The sequence below is a fragment of the Coenobita brevimanus genome, chromosome 13 (assembly GCF_032717465.1).
Source record: "Coenobita brevimanus isolate Jiangsu-jjx chromosome 13, ASM3271746v2, whole genome shotgun sequence".
Lineage (NCBI taxonomy): Eukaryota > Metazoa > Arthropoda > Malacostraca > Decapoda > Coenobitidae > Coenobita > Coenobita brevimanus.
The window spans coordinates 55,432,317-55,456,162 of record NC_136966.1 but is presented as its reverse complement, the minus strand read 5'-3'; the positions used below and the strand labels follow the sequence as shown (position 1 = coordinate 55,456,162).

At 45.5% G+C, this 23,846-nt stretch overlaps 1 protein-coding gene across 2 annotated transcripts in view; it reads left to right on the top strand.

Annotated features, from left to right (window-relative positions):
- The window catches only part of Eip74EF (Ecdysone-induced protein E74), a 307,900-nt gene extending 284,284 nt beyond the window's left edge, over positions 1-23,616 (top strand). For both annotated transcript variants that reach the window (XM_080283871.1, XM_080283862.1), the window contains 5 exons: positions 5,134-5,241; positions 7,727-7,891; positions 18,462-18,821; positions 19,272-19,464; positions 20,228-23,616. In XM_080283871.1, coding sequence (XP_080139997.1) covers positions 5,134-5,241; positions 7,727-7,891; positions 18,462-18,821; positions 19,272-19,464; positions 20,228-20,336 — 935 coding nt within the window. In that variant the 3' untranslated portion in view covers positions 20,337-23,616. The remainder of the gene's footprint in view (positions 1-5,133; positions 5,242-7,726; positions 7,892-18,461; positions 18,822-19,271; positions 19,465-20,227) is intronic.
- Positions 23,617-23,846: the final 230 nt, after the last annotated feature.

Below are 23,846 nucleotides of genomic sequence, written 5' to 3'. Positions count from 1 at the left end.
GCGAATAAAGAGAGGGGAGAAAGGGAGAGAAGGATGGAAGAGAGAGAGAGAGAGAGAGAATGAAGCCTCTTACTTCCAGGAACCCCTCCAGCTTCCAGCATGTGCCTCACCCTAAACCTGCTTCCAAGGCTTTTTTCTCTCCCTCTCTCCCTCCCCTCCCTCCCTCTGTCCCTTCCTCCCTCCTTCTATCCTTACATGCCTCTCCCTCTGTCTGTCTTTCTCTCGCTCCGTCCTTCTGTGATTCCTTTCTCTCTGTGTCTCATTCCACTCTTCCCTCATTCTCCTTTTCCTCTCTTTCTGTCTCTCTCCTCCCTCCTCGTATTCTCTCTCTTCTCCATTGTTTTCTCCTTCCTTTCCTCTTTATCGCACTGTCTCTCACTGTCACACTCTCACTCACTTTCCCATCTTCCCTGCATACAGTCTTCTCTCATACTCTTTTTCAACTTTCCTCTGTATCTCTCAGTCTCCCTGTCTCTTTTTACCTGGTTATCCTTTTCTTTGCACACTTTTTTCCTCCTTCCCTCATTATTCATCTCTTTTTTTCCTCTTCTTTTGTCCTCTGCAGTTTTCCCTTTCCTTGATTTTCGTCCTCCCTTCGTCTTGCCTCTTTTTTCCTACCCTTATTTTTTTTTTTCACTTTTTTTCGTCCACGCTTATATCAGTTTACACTTTAACCCTCCTATGCTACTTTTCTTCGTCCACATGTCATCCCTGTTTCCTCATTTTTCCATATTCGTTAACTATTCTCTTCTTTTCCGTTTCTCTCTATGCTTTGCTCTCGTGCCCAGTTGTTTATACCTATTTTGTGTATTTCTTTTTCATTGTCTGTTTCTTCCCTATTTTATTCCTCCTTCCAAACCCATTTTCTCCATTCCCTTGCTCCTTCATTCTCTCTCTCTCTCTCTTCCAGCCATCATTCATATCGCCTTCGTACTTGCTCTCTCCCTTCCCTATCCATTTCATTTCCTTCACCCTTTCCTCCATTTCTTCCCCTACCCCTTTCTCCTTCCTCCCCATAATTCCCTTCCTCTCTCCCTCTTTCCTTCCTTACTTCCCTCCCTCCTTCCTTTTTTTTTTTTTTTTTTTTTTTCCCGCATTGCATCTTGTCATCCCTTCCTCCCTTCAACACTTCTTTCTTCGTCATTCCATCTTTTCTTGTCTTCCTCCATCCACCACTCCTTTCTTCTCTCCCCTCACTCCCTCACTTTTCTCCCTCCCCCCTCCCTCCACACGTCACGACTCTGTTAAGGTCACGGATGTTTCAGTTATTTTAGGGAACAGGTCGGAAGCGGTAGTTGCCACCCTTTTAAAAGTACCTGAAATATTTGCCCTTTGTTTTCGTCTACCCTCCAGTCGACCCAGGTGACTGAAAATGGGGTGATATTTCATGGAGTTGGTGTTCTGATTTTCGTTCTCCTTGTGGTTATTTTGGGTTGTGTTTCGAGAATAGAAAATGAAAACCTTAATGGAACTGATTTTGCTAAACAAGGGACTTCGGTTCAAGGAAGGGGTTATTTTTTGTTTATTTCTTGGGGGAGGGGTCATCTTCCAGAACTCCACCCCCGAAGGACATTCAGAGAAAAATATAAATAAAGGTAATAATGTTGACGAGGAATTACAGTCGACGCGCAGATGTGGTTAAGTTTAGCGGTCCTGTTTTTGTTTACCGCTTCCTTGTTTGTTTGTTTGTTTGGCGTTCGTGTTTGGAGGTCAAGGTAGGGGTGAGGGAGGAGGGGAGGTGGTGGGGGGTTGAGGGGCAGTGAAAGGGGGGGGGTCATAATCTAGGGTTCATGTAATACAAAACACGAACAAGAGCACTGGGCGAAAATGTTGGGGTGTGTGGCAACTGTGTCCATGACGTCACCGAGCGGCCTGGGTTGTCAAGGGTACGACTGTCCGTTTCCCTGTACGTGCCCCGGACCTTGGCTACGAAACCGGGGCTGTGGACACCGTTATCGCCGAAACCGGGACCGGGAATGATTACTGGGGTACCGGTATTTGCCTTCTGGGTACTTTAGAATAGTTAGGGATAGATAGAGGTATTAGAAAATGGAAAAATTGAAAGGGGGGACTTAGGTAGATGATGGGAAACGAACGCCTCGCCCCTGATCGCGAAGTTGCCTATTGATCGCAGACCAAAATAGCGCGTGTTACGTCATTGGCGAGCCGGTGACGCACTTTTTAAAGACGCGCGCGGAAGGGAGCGAGGGGAGGAAGGAAGGGGGAGTGAAGGTTATGTGCGGGGGCGGCACTCCCTTCCCCTCTCCCCCTCTCCCCTCTCTTCTTCCCCTCCCCTCAGTTTCCCCTCGTTTTCCCTCCCTCTTCATCTCCTCCTCCTCCACCCCCCCGCCTACGTTCTCTCTCTCTCTCTCTCTCTCTCTCTCTTTGCTGGCTTTCTCATTTTCTCCGCCACCCACCCACCTGCTCTCGCTCTCATTTTCCCACTCTCTCTCTCTTTCCCACCCACACACCCACATAGGCTATATAATTTTCTCACTCATGCGTTGTCTGCCTTATCGACGTTTCTCTCTCTCTCTCTCTCTCTCTCTCTCTCTCTCTCTCTCTTTCTCTCTCTCTCTCTCTCTCTCTCTCTCTCTCTTTCTCGTCTGAAGCAGGGAGTGGTCTGGCCCCCCTCCCTCCCCCTCCCCCATGTTTGGGTGGCACACTAAAAGAGCAAGAGAAAGGTTAGGGAGAGAGAGAGAGAGAGAGAGAGAGAGAGAGAGAGTTTTCATTTCCTCTCAAAATTCTTCCAGTCACTTTCTACCCTTTCTCTTTAGTTCCCTTCTTCATCGTCCGTTTTTCGTACACTCGTTTCCTCTTCGTTTCCCATTTTTCCTCTCTTTTTCAAGCCTCCATCATTTCCCCTCACTCCCCTCCTTACCTTTCTTGTCCCTTGCTCTCCTCTCTCTCTCTCTCTCTCTCTTCTTGTTTTCTCCCCTCTCTCTGCCTCTTCCAGTTTCTTTTCTTTTTCCTGTTTTTTTTTTTCCTTCCTTTGAGTTACACTTCGTTATTGTCTCTGTCCTTCTCTCTCTTCTGTCTTTCATGTTCTTTCTCTTCTCCTCTCTCCCTTCCCTTCCTTTCCCTTTCCTTCCCCTTCCCTTCCCCTCCCTTCATCTCACACACATTTTCTTCCTTTGTTTTTCTCCCTCATTTTTACTTCTTTCCCCCTCTTCGTTTTTATTTTTCTTCTGTTGCCCCACTAACCCTTCTCTCTCTCTCTCTCTCTCTCTCTCTCTCTCTCTCTCTCTCTCTCTCTCTCTCTCTCTCTCTCTCTCACTTTCTCATTTCTCTCACATTTGCTCACTCACTCTCTCACTAGATTTCCATCCTTTCTCCTTTTCCTGTCACGCAGTCCTATCTCACTTTTGCCCCCTCTCACTCACTCACACACACTTTCTCACTTCCTTTACTCCCTCCCACCACTCACTCCTCCCTCTCTCTCTGTCCTTTCTCACTTTTGCCCCCTCTCACTCTCTCACTTGCACACACTTTTTTCCCCTCTCACTTGCTTGCACACTTTCTTCCCCTCTCACTTGCTTGCACACTTTCTTTAATTCATACTCCCTCTCACGACTCACTCCTCCCTCTCTCCCTGTCCATTCTCACGTTTTCTCCCTCTCACTGTCACACTCTCTCACTTTTGCCCCCACTCACTCACTCACTTGCACACTTTCTTACTTTCACTGACCCGGCGGACCCAGTGTACCAGCGGGACCTAAAATGACCCTGACCTCCCTAACTCAGATAGCCCTGCCTCTCTCTCGCTCTCTCACACTCTCTCTTTCTCTCTTACTTGCTCTCGCCCGCACTGCGACACTCCCTTACTGGTTGGCTCTCTCTCTTGTTTCTCTCTCTCTCTCTCTCTCTCTCTCTCTCTCGAATGCTGTCCAGTGCTCTTACTCCTTCGATCCACTCCCACGTACTCTCTCACTGCTTCTCTTTCACTCCCACGTACGCTACACTCTCTCTCTCTCTCTCTCTCTAGCCGTAACACCTTCAGTACCATGACGTCTTTTCTAAACCTTATAAAACCATCTAGCATTAACGAGTATAAATAAAAGACTTTGCCAATCTAAAAAGGGTTTACCTGAAAAGTGCCCAGGTGAGAATTAGCCCTAGCCTTCCTCTAATTAGCAAATCAGGTACAGGTGTGGTGATTAGGGCTTTTTACCTGTGTGGCATCAGTGTCAGAGGTTGAACAGATCTAGCTAAATTAATCTATGCTTTTTTTTTTTTTTTTCTTAACTCCTCATAGTACTCTCCTTAGTCTTGCTTAGTACTCTGCTTAACTCTGCTCTCTGTACATCCCTTTGCTTTGCTCTGTACTTTGCTTAACTCTGCTCTCTCTACTTCCCTTTGCCTTGCTCTGTACTCTGCTTAACTCTGCTCTCTGTACATCCCCTTGCTTTGCTCTGTACTCTGCTTAACACTGCTCTCTGTACGTCCCTTTCCCTTGCTCTGTACTCTGCTTAACTCTGCACTGTACTTCCATTAGCCTTACTTTTTTCTGTGCCTAACTCTGCTCTCTCTACTGTCCTTAGTTTTAATGTTTACTCTAACTAAAATCCTGTGTACTCTTCTTTCCCAGTACTCTCCTTAACTTCACTGCACAATACTCTGCTAAAATGTCCTCCTTGTACTGCCCTTAACTCCTCATAGGACTCTCCCTAACCTTACTCTGTACTCCTTAACCTCTGCCCTAACTGTACCCCAAACTGTAATATGGCGGGGTACATGGGGACACTGCACTAAAACGGTGTGTGTGTGTGTGTGTGTGTGTGTGTGTGTGTGTGTGTGTGTGTGTGTGTGTGTGTGTGTGTTTGGGTAGGTCGCGTCCCCTTCAGTACTCTTCCGAACTCTCCTTTTTGAACCTAAACCTTCTCACCAAACCCATCCTCAGACTCTCCCTAGCTACCTCCCTCAGGCCCAGACTCCACTCTCCTCGACTCTCCTGCCAGTACCCACTTCCTTTTCTGTAACTGTAACTTCCTCTCGTTCACCTTTCTTAGTACCCTCGTCTTCTTTGTAACCTTGCGCTGTACCCCCTCCATCCTGCCCTAACTGTATCTAGAACTGTATTTTAGCGGGGGAGACTCAATTAAAACGGTGTGTGTGTTTTCTTCTGGTTTGCAGTGGGTGGGTCGCTTCCCCCCTCCCCCGCGGACTCTGGCGTGTCTGACGTCGACTCCTCCAGCGGCCACACCAGTAATGACGAGTCCAGGACCAGGCTACATCTTACAGGTACGTCGTTGGCCCGTTTAGGGGCTCGTTCGGGTGGTTAAGGAGTATGGGTGACAGCAGGCGAGATGCAGGGCGCAGACGGTGAGACGGAAGGTGGTGGTGGTAGAGTCTGGTGTGGTGTTGGAAGAGACGGTGAGACGGAAGATGGTGGTAGTCTGACTGATTTGGTGTTGGCACAGACGATGAGACGGAAGATGGTGGTAGCAGACAGTGGTGTGGTGTTGGAAGAGACGGTGAGACATAAGATAGTGGTAATCAGACTGGTATGGTGTTGGCAGAGACGTTGAGACGGAAGATGGTGGTACCAGACAGTGGTATGGTGTTGGCCTATTTGTTTGGCTCTTGTGGACATGCGTTGGCTTGTGAGCATCCTCCCAACAAACTCTGTGGGAGTCAAGGAAGTCAGACTTACGGCAGAGCGTCCTTCAGACATGAGGCCAGTACCAAATCGACCAAGCCACCGAGTCGCCCGTTTAGGTTAGGTAGACGCGTAAGGAAGGCATGAGTCTCCTTGTTTAACAGTCAGATGAACCGCCCTGTCTGTCTACACCTGGCCATCAACTGGGCTGGTAGGGGTTAGGGATGTTCGCCTGTGCAGAAAAATGTAGTTATTATCGTAGTTAACTGGTGATTAGAGATACTTGATGATTAGTAGTAGATAATGATGGTTAAGTCTTTCATTAGGGCTACTTTACTACTTTTAGATCACCGCCAAACGACCTTACTCAGTTTAAGAAGACCCATTCCCTCTTCTCTCTTCGTCATCTTCCTTCTTCATCCTCGTCCTTCCTATGCTCCTTCCTTCTCGACTCCTTCGTTCACCCTAACCCACACCTTCAGACATTCCTTCCTCACCCTCACCCACCTGCTACTCCTTTCCCCATCCTCTTTCCTCCTCCTCCTCCTCCCTTCCTGCTCCTCTTCTCTCACCCTCACCTCCCACATTCTTTTCGCCTCTCCCCCCTTCCATCTACCTCCCTCCCACTCCCCTCCTCCCTCCCCCTCCGTCTACTTTATCCCGTCGTCTCAGGTTTCCCCCGCAGACACACGCTTCCTTTCCCACGGTAGAGAGAGAGAGAGAGAGAGAGAGAGAGAGAGAGAGAGAGAGATTTATACTCTAGATGATAGTCAAAATCAGAGTCAAAGTATGCCTAAAAAATCGACACATACATAATACCAGGATGAAGAAAACGGATATCGCTGAGGGAGGGGGGGGATCTAATAAAAAAATACACACATTCTTAGCGTCTGTCTTTACCGTGTGTGGAGACGGATTTGGATGGATTTAGACGGGTGTTGGTAAAGTGACGGAAATGAGGTAACAGACTGGGGCGACCTGTCATCCATTTACCGGTCAGTGCAGGTGGAGAGAGAGAGAGAGAGAGATGTATGTTAGTGGGTGAAATGAAGTTGCGTTTGAGAGAGAGAGAGAGAGAGAGAGAGAGAGGTGTTGTTTACAAGTTAGAGATGGGATGGGAGAAACGGCCGGGGGGGGGGATAAGAAGGGGGTATTTTTGAGAGAGAAAGGGTTAATTTTAGACTGAAAAAGGAGCCGGAAGGGAAATGGGGGTGACCTGTGAGTAGGGTGAGGTCAAGGGGGAGGAAGATGCCCAGGAAGATAGGCAGGAGGGGAGGAAGATAGGCAGGAAGGGAGGGGAGGAAGATAGGCAGGAAGGGAGGGGAGGAAGATAGGCAGGAAGGGAGGGGAGGAAGATTGGCAGTAAGGGAGGGGAGGAAGATAGGTAGGAAGGGAGGGGAGGAAGATAGGCAGGAAGGGAGGGGAGGAAGATGGGTAGGAAGGGAGGGGAGGAAGATTGGCAGTAAGGGAGGGGAGGAAGATAGGCAGGAAGGGAGGGGGAGGAAGATAGGTAGGAAGGGAGGGGAGGAAGATAGGCAGGAAGGGAGGAGAGGAAGATAGGTAGGAAGGGAGGGGAGGAAGATAGGCAGGAAGGGAGGGGAGGAAGATAGGCAGGAAGGGAGGGGATGAAGATAGGTAGGAAGGGAGAGGAGGAAGATAGGTAGGAAGGGAGGGGAGGAAGATAGGTTGAAAGGGAGGAGAGGAAGATAGGTAGGAAGGGAGGGGGAAGATAAAATTCACCCTTTTATCTGAACAGGGTTGTAATAATTTTGTACTTTACTGAATTACACTTTTCTTCATATTTGTTTTCCTCTGCGTTTTTTTTTTTTTTTTTTTTTTACATTAATTTGGCCTGAAATTGCCATCTCTCGGTCTTGGAGGCTGAATTACAGTTGTAGGTTAACACTACAATATGGTGCTAGTCACGAAGAAGTGCTGTGGATAGGGTGTGGAGCCTTGGCAGTATCTTTTTTTTCTGCCGCTGAGCTGCGTGAAAGTAATAAGCTGCAAAAGGACGAAAATTTGGGCCAAGTTAAAGTGAGAGAATATAGTCATTTTTTTGTAATCATCAAATTGAGCCAACCTAACAATGTAACCCAACCTAACCCGCTCCTTCTTCTCCTTCAGTGTGTGGGTCCCGAACGCCCGACTCTCCGTCCTCCGGCGCGGACGCGGGTGGGGGCGGGGGCGTGATGGGCGGCTTCCACCCCACGTATTCCCCGCAGCCCCCACTACACCTACGCTCGCCCTCACTGCCACCAGCCCCCCCTCACCCCTTCCCTAGGCCGCAAGGTAAGATGAAAATATATTGGTTTTGTTATTCCTGTTTATTTTTATTTAGCGCTTGTTTATCTCTCTCTCTCTCTCTGTCTCTCTCTAATTTATATATTTAATGGCTTTTTTCATTTGTTTTATCTTTTTGGTTCGTTCAGTCATTTATTTTTTTTTTTGTACCATTTATTTAGTTCTTACTCTTGTCTCCTCATTATTTCATTTGGTTATATCTTTATCCTATATATCTCTCTCTGTATCTTCACTTATCTCATGTCCTTATTTATCGCATTATCCTTTATTCGTATTTATTGTGTCTGTTAATAAAGCATGACCTCAATCCAAGTTATTTTAAGATGCATGGAGGGATGAAAATAAGTGTGGATTCTTGCGTTGGAATATTAGTAGTGTGTGTGTGTGTGTGTGTGTGTGTGTGTGTGTGTGTGTGTGTGTGTGTGTGTGTGTTTACCTATATGTTTTTGTTTGTGTATTGCAAATTATCTGTACCTGTCTGGTCTTATGAATGTGTGTGTGTACGTGTGTGTGTGGAGGGGAAACTTTGCGTGCATCAGGGGCGACTTTCCTCCCGTGAGAGTGGCGGGGGTGAGGGAGGGGAGGGGCGGGGGGAGAGGGAGGGGGAAGAGATCTACTTTCCCCCTGCTCCCCCCATCTCAAGGGTAGGGAAAGTCAGGTGGAAGTGGCAGGTGTCAGGCAGGTGGTGGTAGTGGTAGTTGTGGTAGCGGTGGTGGTACAGTAGTTTTTGTAGTTGTGGTGATAGTAGTAGTAGTAGTAGTAGTTTTAGTAGTAATTGTGGTGGTAGTGGTGGTTTTTGTAGTTGTGGTGATAGTAGTAGAAGTAGTAGTACGGTAATTGTGGTGGTGGTGGTGGTGGTGGTGGTGGTGGTTTTTGTAGTTGTGGTGATAGTTGTAGTTGTAGCGTTGTTGTGGTGGTGGTGGCAGTGATAAGATCAGTATGTGATAATAACAAGAATTAGTTGTAAATAATGATAGAGACTTTAAATAACACTGTTAATGATAACAATGGCGATATTATTGGTAAAGGAAATAATACTTTGATGTTAGTAGAAATAATGATAAATGATAGTGATAAGTGATAGGGAAAAAGTGAGAAGTGATAGGGAAAATGACAATAAAAATAGGAATAACAAAAGAAATGATGGTGAAGGTGAAAGAAACACAAGCGGAAATGCCACCCATCCGCCTTCTCCTTCTCCTCCTCCGCTCTTCATCTCCCTCCCCCCCACCTCCTCCCCCTCCATCATCTTCCTCCCCTCCCTCTCTCCCTTCTCCCCCTCCCCCTTGTTTTTCTTCCTCCTGTTCCTTCTGTCTCCCTCGTCTTTTTCCCCAACTTTCTTGCCTCTCTTTCGTTTCCCGCTTCTGTTTCCTTTCCCTCCCCCTCCTCTCTCTCTCTCTCTCTCTCTCTCTCTGTCTCACTCTCTCTCCTTACCACAGTCTAATGGAGGGAAGGAGGGAGGGAGGGAGGGAGAATGAGTAGGGAGAAAACACCCCCTCCCGCCCCCCCCATCAAGCCCCCCTGCGTCGATTCCCTCTTTACCTACTTTTCTTTCTCCCTCTCAAGGTAGTAGTAGTTGTAGTAGTAGTAGAAATGGTGGTAGCTGTGGTAGTGATTATTGTAGTTGTGGTAGTGGTATGGGGGTTAAACAAGGGTGGTGGTGGTGGTGGTGGTAGGGAGAAGAGGAAGAGGTTGCGGTGGTGGTTGTGGTAATGATGGTGGTGATTGTGGTAGTGGTGGTGGTGGTGACCTTGCTGAGCCTCCCAAAGTCACCAAGTCACTGCTCTTCCCTCCCACCACCACCACCACTACCACAATCACCACCACCACCACAGTCGTCCTTTAACAATACCCTTCACCACCACCGCCACCACAACTACTAACATATCCATTCCTCTAGCAACCACCATCACTACCACTGCTACGACTACCACCATCCCCACCACCACCACCACAACTACCACTATCCCCACCACCTCCACCACTACCACTAACCCTATCACCACCAGAATACCATTATCTCCACCATCTCCGCAACCACCACTATCCTCACAATCACCACAACAACCACCACAACTACAACCATCCCCACCACCACCACAACTACCACAATCCCCACCACCACCACAACTACCACAATCCCCACCACCACCACAATCCACAGCCACAACCACCAGCGTCCCACAAAGGCAAGACCTACTGACTATCCTTTTAGGGAGCAGTACGTGTGAGTGGATAGGGAGGGTTGAATGGGTACTAACTGTTGATGACTGGGAGGCCTCGAATTGGGTGGCTGGGTAGTCTTCGCTTGTTACTGGTCAGCCACAGGGGTATTGGTCGGTAACTGGAGATGGTTGGGTATTGGTGGGCTTCAGGAGCAGTTGAAAGGTGATTGGGTTGCTGCAAGAGAACAAGGGTGGTGATTAGGGGGGATTGATGTACTTCAAGGAACAGTTAACACTTAATTGGGTGTTCTGATTGGTATTTTGCGAGAACTTCACCTGATCAGCTACTCTGTGAAGGTAATAAGTCGCTGATTGGTGGGTCTCACGAACACATGATTAGGTGACACAGGAGTAGAAGGTGGTGATTAGCTTCTGGGTCTTACACGAGAACTTAACACTTGATTAGCTAGTCCATGAAGGTAATAAAGGTAATAAGTTGCTGATTGGTGGGTCTCACGAACTAAAAAAAACACGTGATTAGGTTAACACAAGAGCACGTGGATGATGATTAGCAGTTTTAATGGTTGCCTCACGACTACCTAGCACGTGATTGGCTGCTCTCAACACGTGATTGGGCTAACACAGGAGTACAGGGGTGGTGATTGGCTGGTCTGGGTTGGTCCGGGCGTGGAACAAAGAGGGCAGGAGGAAGAGTTGACTGACCAAGACCAAGGCCGCGTGGGGAAACGCTCCTCGTACCAGGGATCCTTAGATTCTTGTACACTTTTTATTTTCTTTTTCTGTTTTTTTTTTTTTTCACCTTCCGTATGATACTGTCGTTTCTAGCAAGGATCTCCATCGTATCCAACTTAGTGTATAGTTAGATTATGGGTTTATTTATTTATTTTATTCATTTCCTTGTCCTTTATTAGCGCCACAAAACGTTGAATAATTGAATATCTCTTCCTAGATTATTGTATACTTTTTTTTTTTTTTTTTTACATCAGTATCGCTTTTTAGTAGATACTGCTATCGCGTCACAGCGGATATGTTCAGAGTATGCATTTATTCATTTTTCTTTCATTTTCCTGTCCGTTATAACCGCCACAAAACGTTGAATAGCCGAATTATCTCCCTGTGACCCCCCCTCCCCTCTAAGTTATCACAGCCCATCCATCATAAATTAATTATAGCCTTAGTTATTGTGGTAATTTGTCCCAGAAGTCAATGGGTGTGTGTTTTTGTTTATGGCCGCCAGAAGAGTGGCCGCAAAGAGCCGTTAAGCGCTGCCCTTCAATGGCGTTTCAATTTTGCACTTCCTACCTCCACCAGACGCTTTTATCCAGCTTGGGAGAGGCTTTACGAACACTTTTTAATACTAGGGGCTATTATTAAGCTGAAGGAAATCGTCTGGGGGAATAATTTAAGAGTAAAAATGGAAAATACGTCGTCGTACAAAGAGCCGTTAATCGCTTATAACGGCTTTACCTGGCATTCAAACTTTCGCGCCCTGGGGCTGGGTGGCGTCTGGAAAAATTCAAAACCACATGATTAATCACTGCAATGGCGTGTTCCTACTCAGCAATGACCCTCCAAGACTCACTGCCCTTCTTTACATCCTCGCACAGGCAAATCTCGCCATTTAGGAGGGTATAAGGGTGTAGTGGGAAACTTTTAAGGATAAGCAAGAAGGTGTTACGAAATCTAAATGTACAAGAATGCGGATCGTCCTTACCCATAAGCGTGTTGCGTGGGGGACAGTGAGATTGCGGTCCACTGGCAACGAGATTACGGTCCATTGGCAACGAGTGCAAGGTTTATCAGTAACATATAAGCTTGGGACAGTGAGATTACGGTCCACTGACAATGATATTACGGTCCATCTAACAGCACTACGGTCCACTGAAAAGAAATACGTTCCTCCGCCTATGAGTGCGTGTGTGTTGAGACCCGGAAACCCAGTGCCGTGAAACCCCCTCCTCCGTCTCTCCATTACGTCGTCTTTGCGTTGGTTCCCGGGCACAGGAAATTGTTCGCGCGTTTTTGCGGATCCGCCTCCAGTCAAGTCGAGAGTCTGCGGGGGCCTCAAGAACAGAACCCCTCCCACCCATCAACCCGCCCCGCCATTTTTATTTTCTCCTTTTTTTTTCTCTCTTTTTTTTATGTGTCTGCCGTTTTAGGTACCTTTTTTTTTTTTAACGTCGTCATGGGGTCATTTAAGAGCGGTGTATTGGAGGTTTTATGGTTTAGGGAGAATGCGGGATTGTCTTCTTTTTTTGGTAATATTGGCGGGAGTTTGACGTGATGGCTCGTTGACTTGGTTGGATGGTGAAAGGTTAGAGGAAAGATTAGGGTTTATTTTTCTTTCCTATTTATTGTTTTTTTTTTTTTTTCATTCTTTTCCCACTATCTCCCCCACCTCCTCTGTGCATTTCTCTTCGCTGTCACTGTCATTCTCCACTTCCACCACTTTCACTTTTTCACTTCCACGTCTTTCATTTCTTCACTTCCACCTCTTTCATTTCTTCACTTCCACCTCTTTCATTTTATCATTTCCATCTCTTTCTCTTCTTTACTTCCACCCCTTTCGTTTCTTCACTTCCACCTCTTTCTTCACTTGCACCTCTTTCATTTCTTCACTTGCACCTCTTTCATTTCTTCACTTGCACCTCTTTCATTTCTTCACTTCCACGTCTTTCATTTCTTCATTTCCACCTCTTTCATTTTATCATTTCCATCTCTTTCTTTTCTTCACTTCCACCTCTTCCATTTCTTCACTTCCACATCATTCATTTCTTCACTTCCACCTCTTTCATTTCTTCACTTCCACCTCTTCCATTTCTTCACTTCCACATCATTCATTTCTTCACTTCCACCTCTTTCATTTCTTCACTTCCACCTCTTCCATTTCTTCACTTCCACATCATTCATTTCTTCACATCCACATCTTTCACATCTTCAATTCCACCCGTTCCATGCTCCTCATTACCTCACCCCTTCCCTTCTTTTCTCTCTCTCGCGCCACTTTCACTCTCCCCCACCCCCTGCACCTCCTCCTATAAATAGCTTTCTCTTCATCGGGCCAGTGCAAGAGAGCCATAAGGGGAGGAAAAACATTCTTGCCTGTCTTCACTTTCTCTTGGCGATCCTTGGCTATAAGTGATCACAATGGATCAGTCTTTTACTTTCTCTCTCTTAATAGTAACAGTAATAATAATAATAATAATAATAATAATAATAATAATAATATGGTAATGATAATAATAAAACATACAACCTTTGAACTGATGCAAGTGCCTTAAAATGAGAGAGAGAGAGAGAGAGAGAGAGAGAGAGAGAGAGAGAGAGAGAGGAAAAGGGTTAGCAAAAAGGGGAAGAGTGAGAGATAGAGACTAGGGAGGGGGTGAGAGAGAGAGAGGGTGGGGTACATGGCGTCAGGATGCAGAGAGAGAGAAAGAGGAAAAGGGTGAGAGAAAGGGGGAAGAGTGAGAGATAGAGGCTAGGGAGAGAGAGAGAGGCTGGGGTACATGGCGTCAGGGTGCTTGGTGGGTGAGCGAGCAGGTGGCGGGAAATGGTGTCAACGCGCTGCCTCAAGGTCGCATCACTCCCTCCCTCCCTCCAGCCGTCTCTCTCCCTCTCTCCTCTCTTCTTCCTCCTTCTCCTCCCCTTCCTCCAGCCGTCTCTCTCCCTCTCTCCTTCCTCCTTCTCCTTCCCTCCCTCCAGCCGTCTCTCTTCCTCTCTCCTTCCTCCTTCTCCTCCTTGCTTCGTGTTTCGCACCTCCTTCCTTCTGTCTGTATGCCTGTCTCTCTCTCTCTCTCTCTCTCTCTCTCTCTCTCATCTTATGCCCTCTGCAATTTCCTTTTGACTCTTCCTACTATTTATCACCTTCCTAGTTTCATTGTCTTCGTTTTTCCATTTTCCTTAAGTCCCCCTTCATCCCCCCCCCCTCTCTCTCTCTCTCTCTCTCCATGGGAACCTGAGCGGGGATATGATAGAGGGAGAGAAGTGGATATTAAGTGTGAGGTTAGAGTGATACTTGGCATCCACGCTTTTGAACACCTGCCAAGCTTCCTACCCTCCACCACCATCACCCATTTTGCCTGACGATATCTTGCCCACCGTCCAAACCTGACCTCTATCCGCTTATCCGTTGAGTGAGAGTAGTGTGCATCTTATTCTCGCTATCTTGGAGGTCTCTTAACACCTCCTATTTACCGGTTTATTCTTGCAGGTATTAATATTCATCGGTATATCCGTGTACAGGTGTCCCGAAGTGAACGGGTCTTGAATTTGGCGCGCTTTTATGTATTTATTATGTTACTGATTCTCAGCCTTTGGTTCTTTCTTCCATCCATAAATATGTTATGTAAACTATGTACACTAACCCCATTAGGACGAGAACGTAATTTATTTAATAATGAATAGCGCCTGGTAATTAGGAGAGGTCACCTGGAATCTTCATTAACCCCTTTAACACGGGAACGAACATCATCATCATCATCATCATCATCATCATCACCACCACCACCACCACCACCACCACCACCACCACCACCACCACCACCACCACGGCCACCACCACCACCACCGTCATCCAAGCTTTTCTGAACGTCGTACAGTGTTTTTCAGCTTGAGACACGTTTGGTTAGAGATGCAAGCCAGACGGGAGATTGTAAGACTCACTAACCACCGTAGCGGGGCAGAGGGAAAGGTGCTGGGTGACTTTTGCGGCCAGCTGGGAGATAGTCCGGTTTGGCGTTACTGGAAATATTACTGTTTTTACCTTAACTTGGCCCAGATTCCCTCCTTTTGCAACTTCATGCAGATCAGTGGCTGCAAAAAAAAATAAATAAATAAATAAAAAAAGGAAAAAATAAACAATGCTCTGGGTCTACATCCTTTCCCTAGCGCTTCTTCGTGACTAGCATCGTTTTCCAGTGTTAATCTCTTGTTAATACTCGGAATTCAACATCCTTTCCTAAGCGCTTCCTCGTGACTAGCATCATTTTCTAGTGTTGGTCTGTTGCTAATTCTCAGCATTCAGGATGGAAAGACGATGCTCTGGCTCTACATCCGTTCCATGGCTCTTCTTCGTGACTAGCATCGTTTTCCAGTGTCAGTCTGTGGTTAATATCCAGCATTCAAGATGAGGAGACGTCAATTTTAGCCAGGTTAGAGTGAAAGGAGTACAGTACCAGGGTTGATCCGTCTAAGTGAAGACATAGAGGGGATTACGAAGAGAGTAGGCCAGATACAGGGCACAGAAGGTGAAATGTAAGAGGTAGACTGTAGAAGCTGACAGTACAGTGAAGTAGATTGAGTGCCAGTCAGTGGAACTCGAAGCCACCACTCCGCGCGTCCACCAAATTCGGGACCAGCACTAAGCCGACCAACCATCCGAGTCACACCGATCCGTTTTCGCAGTTACCTCAATCCCCGTCCACCTCCACCACTCCAGTTCATAACCTCTTTCCAGTCCACCTCCACCCCAGTTCACAGCCACGGTTAATAGGTCTTGAACTGGTTGTGTGAGTGCCCTTAGAGTTTTTTACCTGTTGACCGCGTCCCATTTTCCTCACCTGAATTAAGTACACCTGGATTACCTAAGCGCTTGGTACGAGAGAGAGAGAGAGAGAGAGAGAGGGTGAATGGAGACGATTTCTGACTCCTCGCAAAACTATATCGCTCGAATCTTGAAAACAATCGTCTGGTGGGAGAAAAAACTAAAGATCCGAAGCTTGTGTTCTTTCTGCCTCCTATTGACGTAACGCGATTTTCCTCAGCTGAATAAAATCGTCCTTGCTAAGCTAGAAAGAGATCCGTAAGTTGGACGATTATGGAGAAAAGGAAATGGCTGTGACGAGTGATTTTCCTCAGCAAACTCAAAATCGTCTGAAGTTTGAATGAATTAGCCACTTTGGATGACAGAATTGAGTAAGTTATGTGGGCTGGATGAATAAAACACACACACACACACACACACACACACACACACACACACACACACACACACATTGCGCAAACAGGCTGGAGATGAATGAGCGGTTGACCAGTGTTTTGGAAAAAAGTTGTTCCTTGTATCATTTGATCCAGAAAAAGGAAAGTAAAAAAAAGAAAAAAAAAAAAAGAATACCGCTAACTTCTTAAGAAATGTTTTGTTTACGTAACCCCGTTTGTTGGGGAATTTATTTTTTGAGTTGAATGAAATCTTTTGCCGGTATTCAGAACATCATCATTATTATTATTATTATCATCATCGTCATCATTATTATCATCATCATCATCATCATCAAAACATAAGTAATCGTCTTGTTATTAAAGGATCTGAGGTAGAAAACACACACACACACACACACACACACACACACACACACACACACACACACACACACACACACACACACACACGAGTTGGGAAATACATCGCTAAGGTCAGGCGGTAGTTTATGGTACATAGAGATTGTGGGAGCTCTTGATTTGAATGTTTCTGGGTCATTAGAGAGAGAGAGAGAGTATAATAAGATCGTGATGGGTGGCAATAATAAAATAACAGACACGTCAGTATACACTCTCTCTCTCTCTCTCTCTCCTTCCCATCCGCCACACGTCAAATCAAACACAAGTAAACTAAAAGACAAACACCTCCCTGGAATCAGTGGCATTGTTGTTGTTGTTGTTGTTGTTTTAATCCTCAACACGAAGGAAAACAAAGAAAGAAAAAAACACTAAGGTACGGAATGGTGACGTAAGAGGGTGGAGAAAAATAAATATGAGTGTGTGTGTGTGTGAGAGAGAGAGAGAGAGAGAGAGAGAGAGAGAGAGAGAGAGAGAGAGAGAGGCAATTGAGTCTTTGTCTTTCAGTTACGCGCGGGGTGTCTTTGCCAGGGCCCATCTTCCGGCCAGAGAGAGAGAGAGAGAGAGAGAGAGAGAGAGAGAGAGGATAAATGATGTCTGTCTGTCTGTCCGCCCCACACAAGGGTAACTGTGCACCTGTTGCCCCCAGTGTTACCTGTCTCACCTTCTCTCCCTCTCTCGCTCCCCTACTCTCCCTCCCTCCCTCCTTGTCTCTCCAACCTCCCCTTCTCTCCTTCCCTTCCTTTCTTGCTCCTTCATCTATCTTGTCATCCTTTCGTCTTGCCTCTCCCTCCCTTTCACCCTGCATTCCTCCCTGTCATCTCCTCTCTCCCTCCTTCCTTGTCCCCCCGACCACCCCTTCTTTTCCTCCCGCCTGCCTCTCCCTCCCTCCCACCTTCTCTCCCTTCCTGCCTGCCTGCCTCACTCCTCCCCTACATCTTCAGCCACCCTTCCTCCTTGTTTCTTACTCCCCTCCTTGCAACATCCTCTCTTCCCCACTCCTTCCTTATCTTTCCCGCTCTGCTTGGCTCTGTTTTCCCCCTCTTGCCTTGTTCCTCTCATATCCTCCTTCGTTTCTTCCTCCCTCTCCTTCTCACCTTGTTCCTCCCTCATTCCTCTACCGTCCCCCTTCTATCCCTGGCTAAGTACTTCCCTCCCTCTTACTACCTACTTCCTTTCCCTTCCCTCTCTCTACCTACTTCCCTCCCCTTCCCTCACTCTGCTTACTTCCCGCCCACTCCCTATCTCTCCACCTACTTCTCTCTCCTCCTCCCTCTCGCAGTCTATTTCGCACCCCATCCCTCTCTCTCCCAGCTTCCCTTCCCTCCCCGTCTCAACCTACTTCCCTTCCCTCTCCCTCCCTTTGTACCCACACACATCCCTCTCCATGGTGCAGGGTTGTCATGTCATGGTGTGTTGTTGTGTAATGTTTTGTTGTCTTGTCAGTATGGGAGACTTACCCAGTTGTACGGGGGGGGTAAAAAGTTCGACTAATATTTTCACCACTTCAGCCTGTCTTCTATATTTTCTGGCTAATATTCCTAAGCTGAGAGAGGCTTGGTATTGTTTATCTGCCTCCGCTTCTCTGTTATGGTGCGTCAGGAAGTTAAGTGACGGACATGCCCTTAAGTGTGTTGTAGTGGAGTAGTAGGCGAACTTATGTCCTTAACTGTAACTGCTTGGATAGAAGGTAATGGTAGGATGACGAGGAGTACAATGCAGCCATCGTCGTATGTGTGTGTGTGTGTGTGTGTGTGTGTGTGAATTCTGTAGCTTTATCGGATGAGAAATCAGTAGCTACAAGTGAACCTTTGATGATGATGATGATGATGTGAATTTTGGTAACGTGTGGGCATCATCAGTGGCTGTGAATGAATATTAATTTTTGTTAAGATTGGAATTCAGGGCTATTTTGATAGAGAAGAATATTTTGATAGGCATAGAGATTAAGGATATTTTGATGAGTATACATATGTTACTGTAGCGTCATAGAGTCGGGTAATCCAGAGTACTCAGATGCACTTTTCTTGCCCCGACAGAAGCTCAGGTGCTGGGCGGGTACGGTGTGGGCGTGAACGGGTATCTCGACTCCGGTTCACCTGGGGGTGTGGTGGGTGGTGGAGCCGCGGGGGGGTACGGCATGGTCACGTCCCCTACTCACCACCATCACCACCACTACCCCTCCCTCATGCCCCCCTCTTCGGCGTCGTCGTCATCGCTCACCCACATGGGACTCGGGGCCGCTCCGTCCACCGCCTCGCCATCCTCATCATCCTCGGCCGAAGACTTTTTCCTGGGTGACATGGGCTTCCCTCCCCGGATGAAGAAGAAGGGCAGGAAACCCAAGCCTCCCGACGCCAATGGTCAGCAGCCAGGCATGAAGCGCAAGAGCAGGGAGGGTGAGTTTCGGCACTGTATTTCCTTATTAGTCATAGTTATTTGTATTGGTATGATGCTCTGAAACATTACCAGTTAGTTACATTCCTTAGTAGTTCTACAGCTACTACGTGTTATTATTATTATTATTATTGTTAAAATTATAATTATCATCATTATTATTATTATCATCATTATGCACCAGTCAGAATAAACACGATTTCTGTTATACACCAGTCAAAGTAAATACTGATTATGCCATACATATTCTTGTAATTTTGTAGCTGATTCAAGGATATATTTATATATAAAAAAACGAACTGATGAATAATTCGTTGTTGCACCTGAACAGTTAAAAATAGATCAGTCGACTGTATTGCATGTAGTTAGTGCTTGGTCCTTAATCTTTTAATTTCTCTGCACATGAATTACATCAAAATTTTACAACTAACTTACTGACTCCCTCCCCTCAGGCTCAACCACTTACCTGTGGGAGTTCCTACTGAAGCTGCTGCAGGACAAGGAGTGCTGCCCCAAGTACATTAAGTGGACCAACCGGGAGAAGGGCGTCTTCAAGCTTGTCGACTCCAAGGCTGTCTCTCGCCTCTGGGGTCTCCACAAGAACAAGCCTGACATGAACTACGAAACCATGGGCCGTGCTTTGAGGTGAGCTTGTGTTTCTGGCCTTGATGATAAGATAAATTTGGAATTGAGTGGTAGCTTCTGCATTTACTTTTCATGTCCTGTAGTTCTGGGATCTGACTTTTCACTAAGTTATGCATGTGCTGGATTATCAGGGTGGGTCATACTTCTTGTTAAGAAGCAGTAGGGGTACTAGTTCTTAAGATCACAGAGTCTCCTCTAAGGTAAGATGATTAATAGCATGCTCAGTCTGTGGTAGGAAAAAAAAAACTATAGTTAATGATCAAAAATTTTTAAAAGTTGTTAGAAGTTAAATGCAGTTTAGATTTACCTCAGTGCTACCAGACTCAATAGGAACATCATGAAGCTGATTTATGGGGCCTGTAGGAAGCAAAAATAAGCCTGCATTGAGGAAAACAGGAAATCACTATTATACCTCAAGTTACCAGTTGAAAGAAGAGAAAATGTGAAAATGAAATTGGGAAATGCAAGCAGTGGCACTCTTTTAAGACTACAGTATAGGTAGGCTAAATCTATAACCAGATACTAAACTAAGGATGAATACTGAGAAAGTGGTGCCCACTGTTGATAATTATGATGACCACAGTTTGAGGCACAATAACAAAGATCAGAGGTACAGCAGATTATTGTAACTAAGCATAAAGTGTAGGGGAATATATTTATCACTAAGCACAGAGTGTTATACTTATGCCTATTTCTGAGGCTGAATTAGGACTTGAGCTAAAATTATGTGTTGCATTCTAATGAGATGTTACCTCCTCCACAGGTACTACTACCAGCGTGGCATCTTAGCCAAAGTTGATGGTCAGCGCCTCGTCTACCAGTTCGTTGATGTGCCAAAGGACATCATCGAGATAGACTGCACTGGCGCCTAGAGGGCATTCAGCAATTGTCCAGCCTCACTGAGTTCTCCAGCCTAGTTGGAAACCTTCAGCTGAACAGGATTCTCCTAGGATCTTTAGTTGAGAGTAAAGTCTCCAATTGAAGATGATCCTCAGCCAAGTGAGAATCAACAGTTGAAGATCATCCTCAGTAAAATGAGAGCCTCACTTGAGTGGGTGTCTCAGCTAGATATGTGATTCTCTGCAAACAGACTTAGGACTTTTGTAGCAGTTGCTGCAAGAATTCCAAATTTCTGTCGCAAAAATTGAGGTTGTGGATAAAAGGGGTCAAAACTCCTCCAGACCCTTTCATAACCTAACTGCTGTGACAATAACTCTTAAATTATTTATATATAAATATATATATATACACACACCAAAAACAAAAAAGAAGAAAAAAACTTGTAATATAATAACTATGCTGTCATTGGAAGACTCCTTGCTCTTCTTGGCTTCCTCTGATGGTTTCTGTATATATGTATCAGTGTAATGACTCGACGCTCACTCCCCTTACCTCCCAGCCCATCCTTTGAGACTGTAAATATTTTGTGCTGTAGACAAGAGAAAAAAAAAAAAACTGTGAAATATTTTATATACGTGCAGCTCCCGGCAAAAAGACTTTCACTTAGTGTTTTGGAAGTGCTGGTGTGAGGTTGTAGTGTTAGGCCTCCTCCTATTCATCTCCCCCATCCAGAATTGTGATAATTAGTTTTTCTTTGGGGCAGCACCCACATAGAGAAAAAAAAATTGTACAGTGACTCGAGGGGAGACTTTTGTTCTGGCGCGTTCGCTCTGCAGTTAGGATTATTAGTGAATGATGTCCTGGCTCACATTTATGCTCCAGCTGTAATAAGTTTCAGGCTGTGAATGTGCTTGCAGGGCAGAAGGATCTCAGTGCTCTGGCCCTCATTCACCACAGCTCTCCATTCACCACAGCTGTGATGCCCCTCTGTTCCCTGTAGCAGGGCATCACATTGTTCCAGCGCTCACTTAACATGTAGGGGGTCAGTTGCACCATTGCTCTGGCATTGCATCAACCAGGCACCACACTGATGCCCCTTAAACACACATACACACACAAGTTATCCACCAACCTGCACGCATACACACACTGACAAATGCACACAATACATCAACACACCTCTCGCCATGCATCCCCACCAGCAGCCACGCAACCAATGACTGAATCACAAATGAACTGTACAGATCCAATGTAACTCACTGGTGGCTGGTTGGCTTGCTGGTCAGGGGAAGGAAGGAGTGTAAATCTATGCCTTTAGCATGGGAGAGGGAAAAAATAGTGTTCAAGATGTTCAATACCTGTGAAGTTCACTTTTTGGTGCCTGGTTAGTTATCAGTATGTACATGGTGTTCAGTGATTTTTCAGAAATTTTTGATTAACTCAACATTTGATCTGTGGTGGCCAGACTGTTTTGAGATGATGTTAAAACAGCGACGAAAGCCAGCGGACAGTGCCTTCCTTTGCTGACCCGCCGCTTGCTCTTAATTCATGTAGAAGTATAAATGACTCACTCTGTTGCCATTTTGAAGCACCCCTACCCCAGTACTAACAAAATTGAGCATTTTTGCAATTGGCCTTATTAGTGTTGCCCCTGCTGCCATGGTGATACTTGTGATATTTCTAAAGTGATGTGCAAAAATTACCCAACCCAATGGCCCATCTCAAGGAAAAGGAAAGTGAGAATGGAAGGAGAAGAAGTGTAGGAGAGATGAAAGGCCAATGGGATAATTGGTGCTCAATCTGATATTGTTCCAACCCAATGCTTTGTAAGAAAAAAAGCCATATCATATATTTTGAATATATTTAATACATTTTAAATTTGTACTCTATATTTTTCAATTAAAAAAAACTAATGCTGTCCAATATGTAGCTAAGCGCTTTTGCTCAGTAACGCGAGGAACAAAAAAATAATAATTGAGTGGAAGTGTGTGAAAGTACAGAGAAAAGTACAGGTTTCTGTGCCCCACCCCCCTTGCTACCCCCCTCTGTAACATAAACCTCTCCTTAGGTCTTATTTATTTATTGAATATACTTAATATTTTACAAAGTTGTTGAATTGTTATCTAAGTTAAAAGGAAAAAAAATGTTTTGATACAGAAACCCATGTGAAGGTGTTTTTCTTGCTGTGGTGTTCTCAGTGTGTTTTATAATATTCAACAGCCTCAATTCTCCCTTTTTGTATCTATTAACAGCGGACCAATTTATCTTTTCTTTTATCATCTTTCTCTAAATTTTTAATGGATAGGTTTTACATGACATCTATTGGTTGTATGTTGAAGTCATTCCTTTTCTTTTTTGTTTATGTTACTCTCTCCATCCTTTCCTCCCTACCGTCACTCACATACTGTACTCCCTCCTCACTCACGGATGCATATGTCTCCATCTCTGTCTCCATTTACTGTCCGCCTACTTAAAAATGTACGTCTTGGTCTGTAATAGCGTGTCTCTTGCTTTGACACTGTGCTCTTGTCTGGTAACTCTGTTTTCTGTCTGTACACCTCCCCTTTTCCATTCCACCCCACTGCCCACTCTCCCTTCCATCCATCTCAATTAACCCTTTGTCAAGCCCAGACCAGAGAAAGGGGCATATAAATGGTTCGCATTATGGTCCTGCAAATCTTCACCCATTTCAAAATAGACATATATATAAATATTATAAATATAAAAACAGTATATAAAGCTGTAAAAAAAATTGTAAGACTCGTGCTTCTGTCAGTACAAAGTGTGGCGATGGCTGGGTGGATTGTACTTCTCCCGTAGGCGACTCCCTCAAGACACCTCACACCTCTTATACGACTCAGCCAACAAGCCGAGAAATAGTAGAGGTTAAGTTAGGCTTGGATCTTGTATATTCTGTCCAGGTGGCTTACAAAGCAAAAGAGTAATGACTTGGCTTGTTGGATGATATTATTTTGTACAAGTGAGAATTTTTTTTTATTTATGAGTCAAAGGTAATGTACAAGAGTGTGAGAATCTGTCTGGGTCACACTAGTTTCCCCCGTGAATCACATCTCTCACCCCCTCCCCTTCCCATCCCTATGCCCTGTGGGGAACCATGGGAGGAAGGAGAGGAGGGAGGAAGGAGTCGCCCCCCTCCCCAATATGCCTCCTCATCTACTCATCTTCTCCCCTTTTCCCTCCCCACCCCACCCAAGCCCCGCCTCTGTACAGTTCTTGCTAAGGTTGGCAGTAAGTGTTCTCACCACACACACCTGTATCAACACTACCATTTCTAAGGTGTAACAAATTAAAGCAATGGATATTTAAGCTTCTTTTATTTGACCCTTACTGAATGGTTGATGAATTATGAAATAGTGATACTGATTTATCATTATTATTATTATTTTTAGTATTACTTCTTCTTTTTTTCTAGCATGATATAAGTGTTACCCATTCATTTTAGTGCTGGGAAGAAGGGTTTGGATGTTGCTGATGATTTTTTTAGTTGAATAATAATTAATATCATGTTGCAGTATTTACAT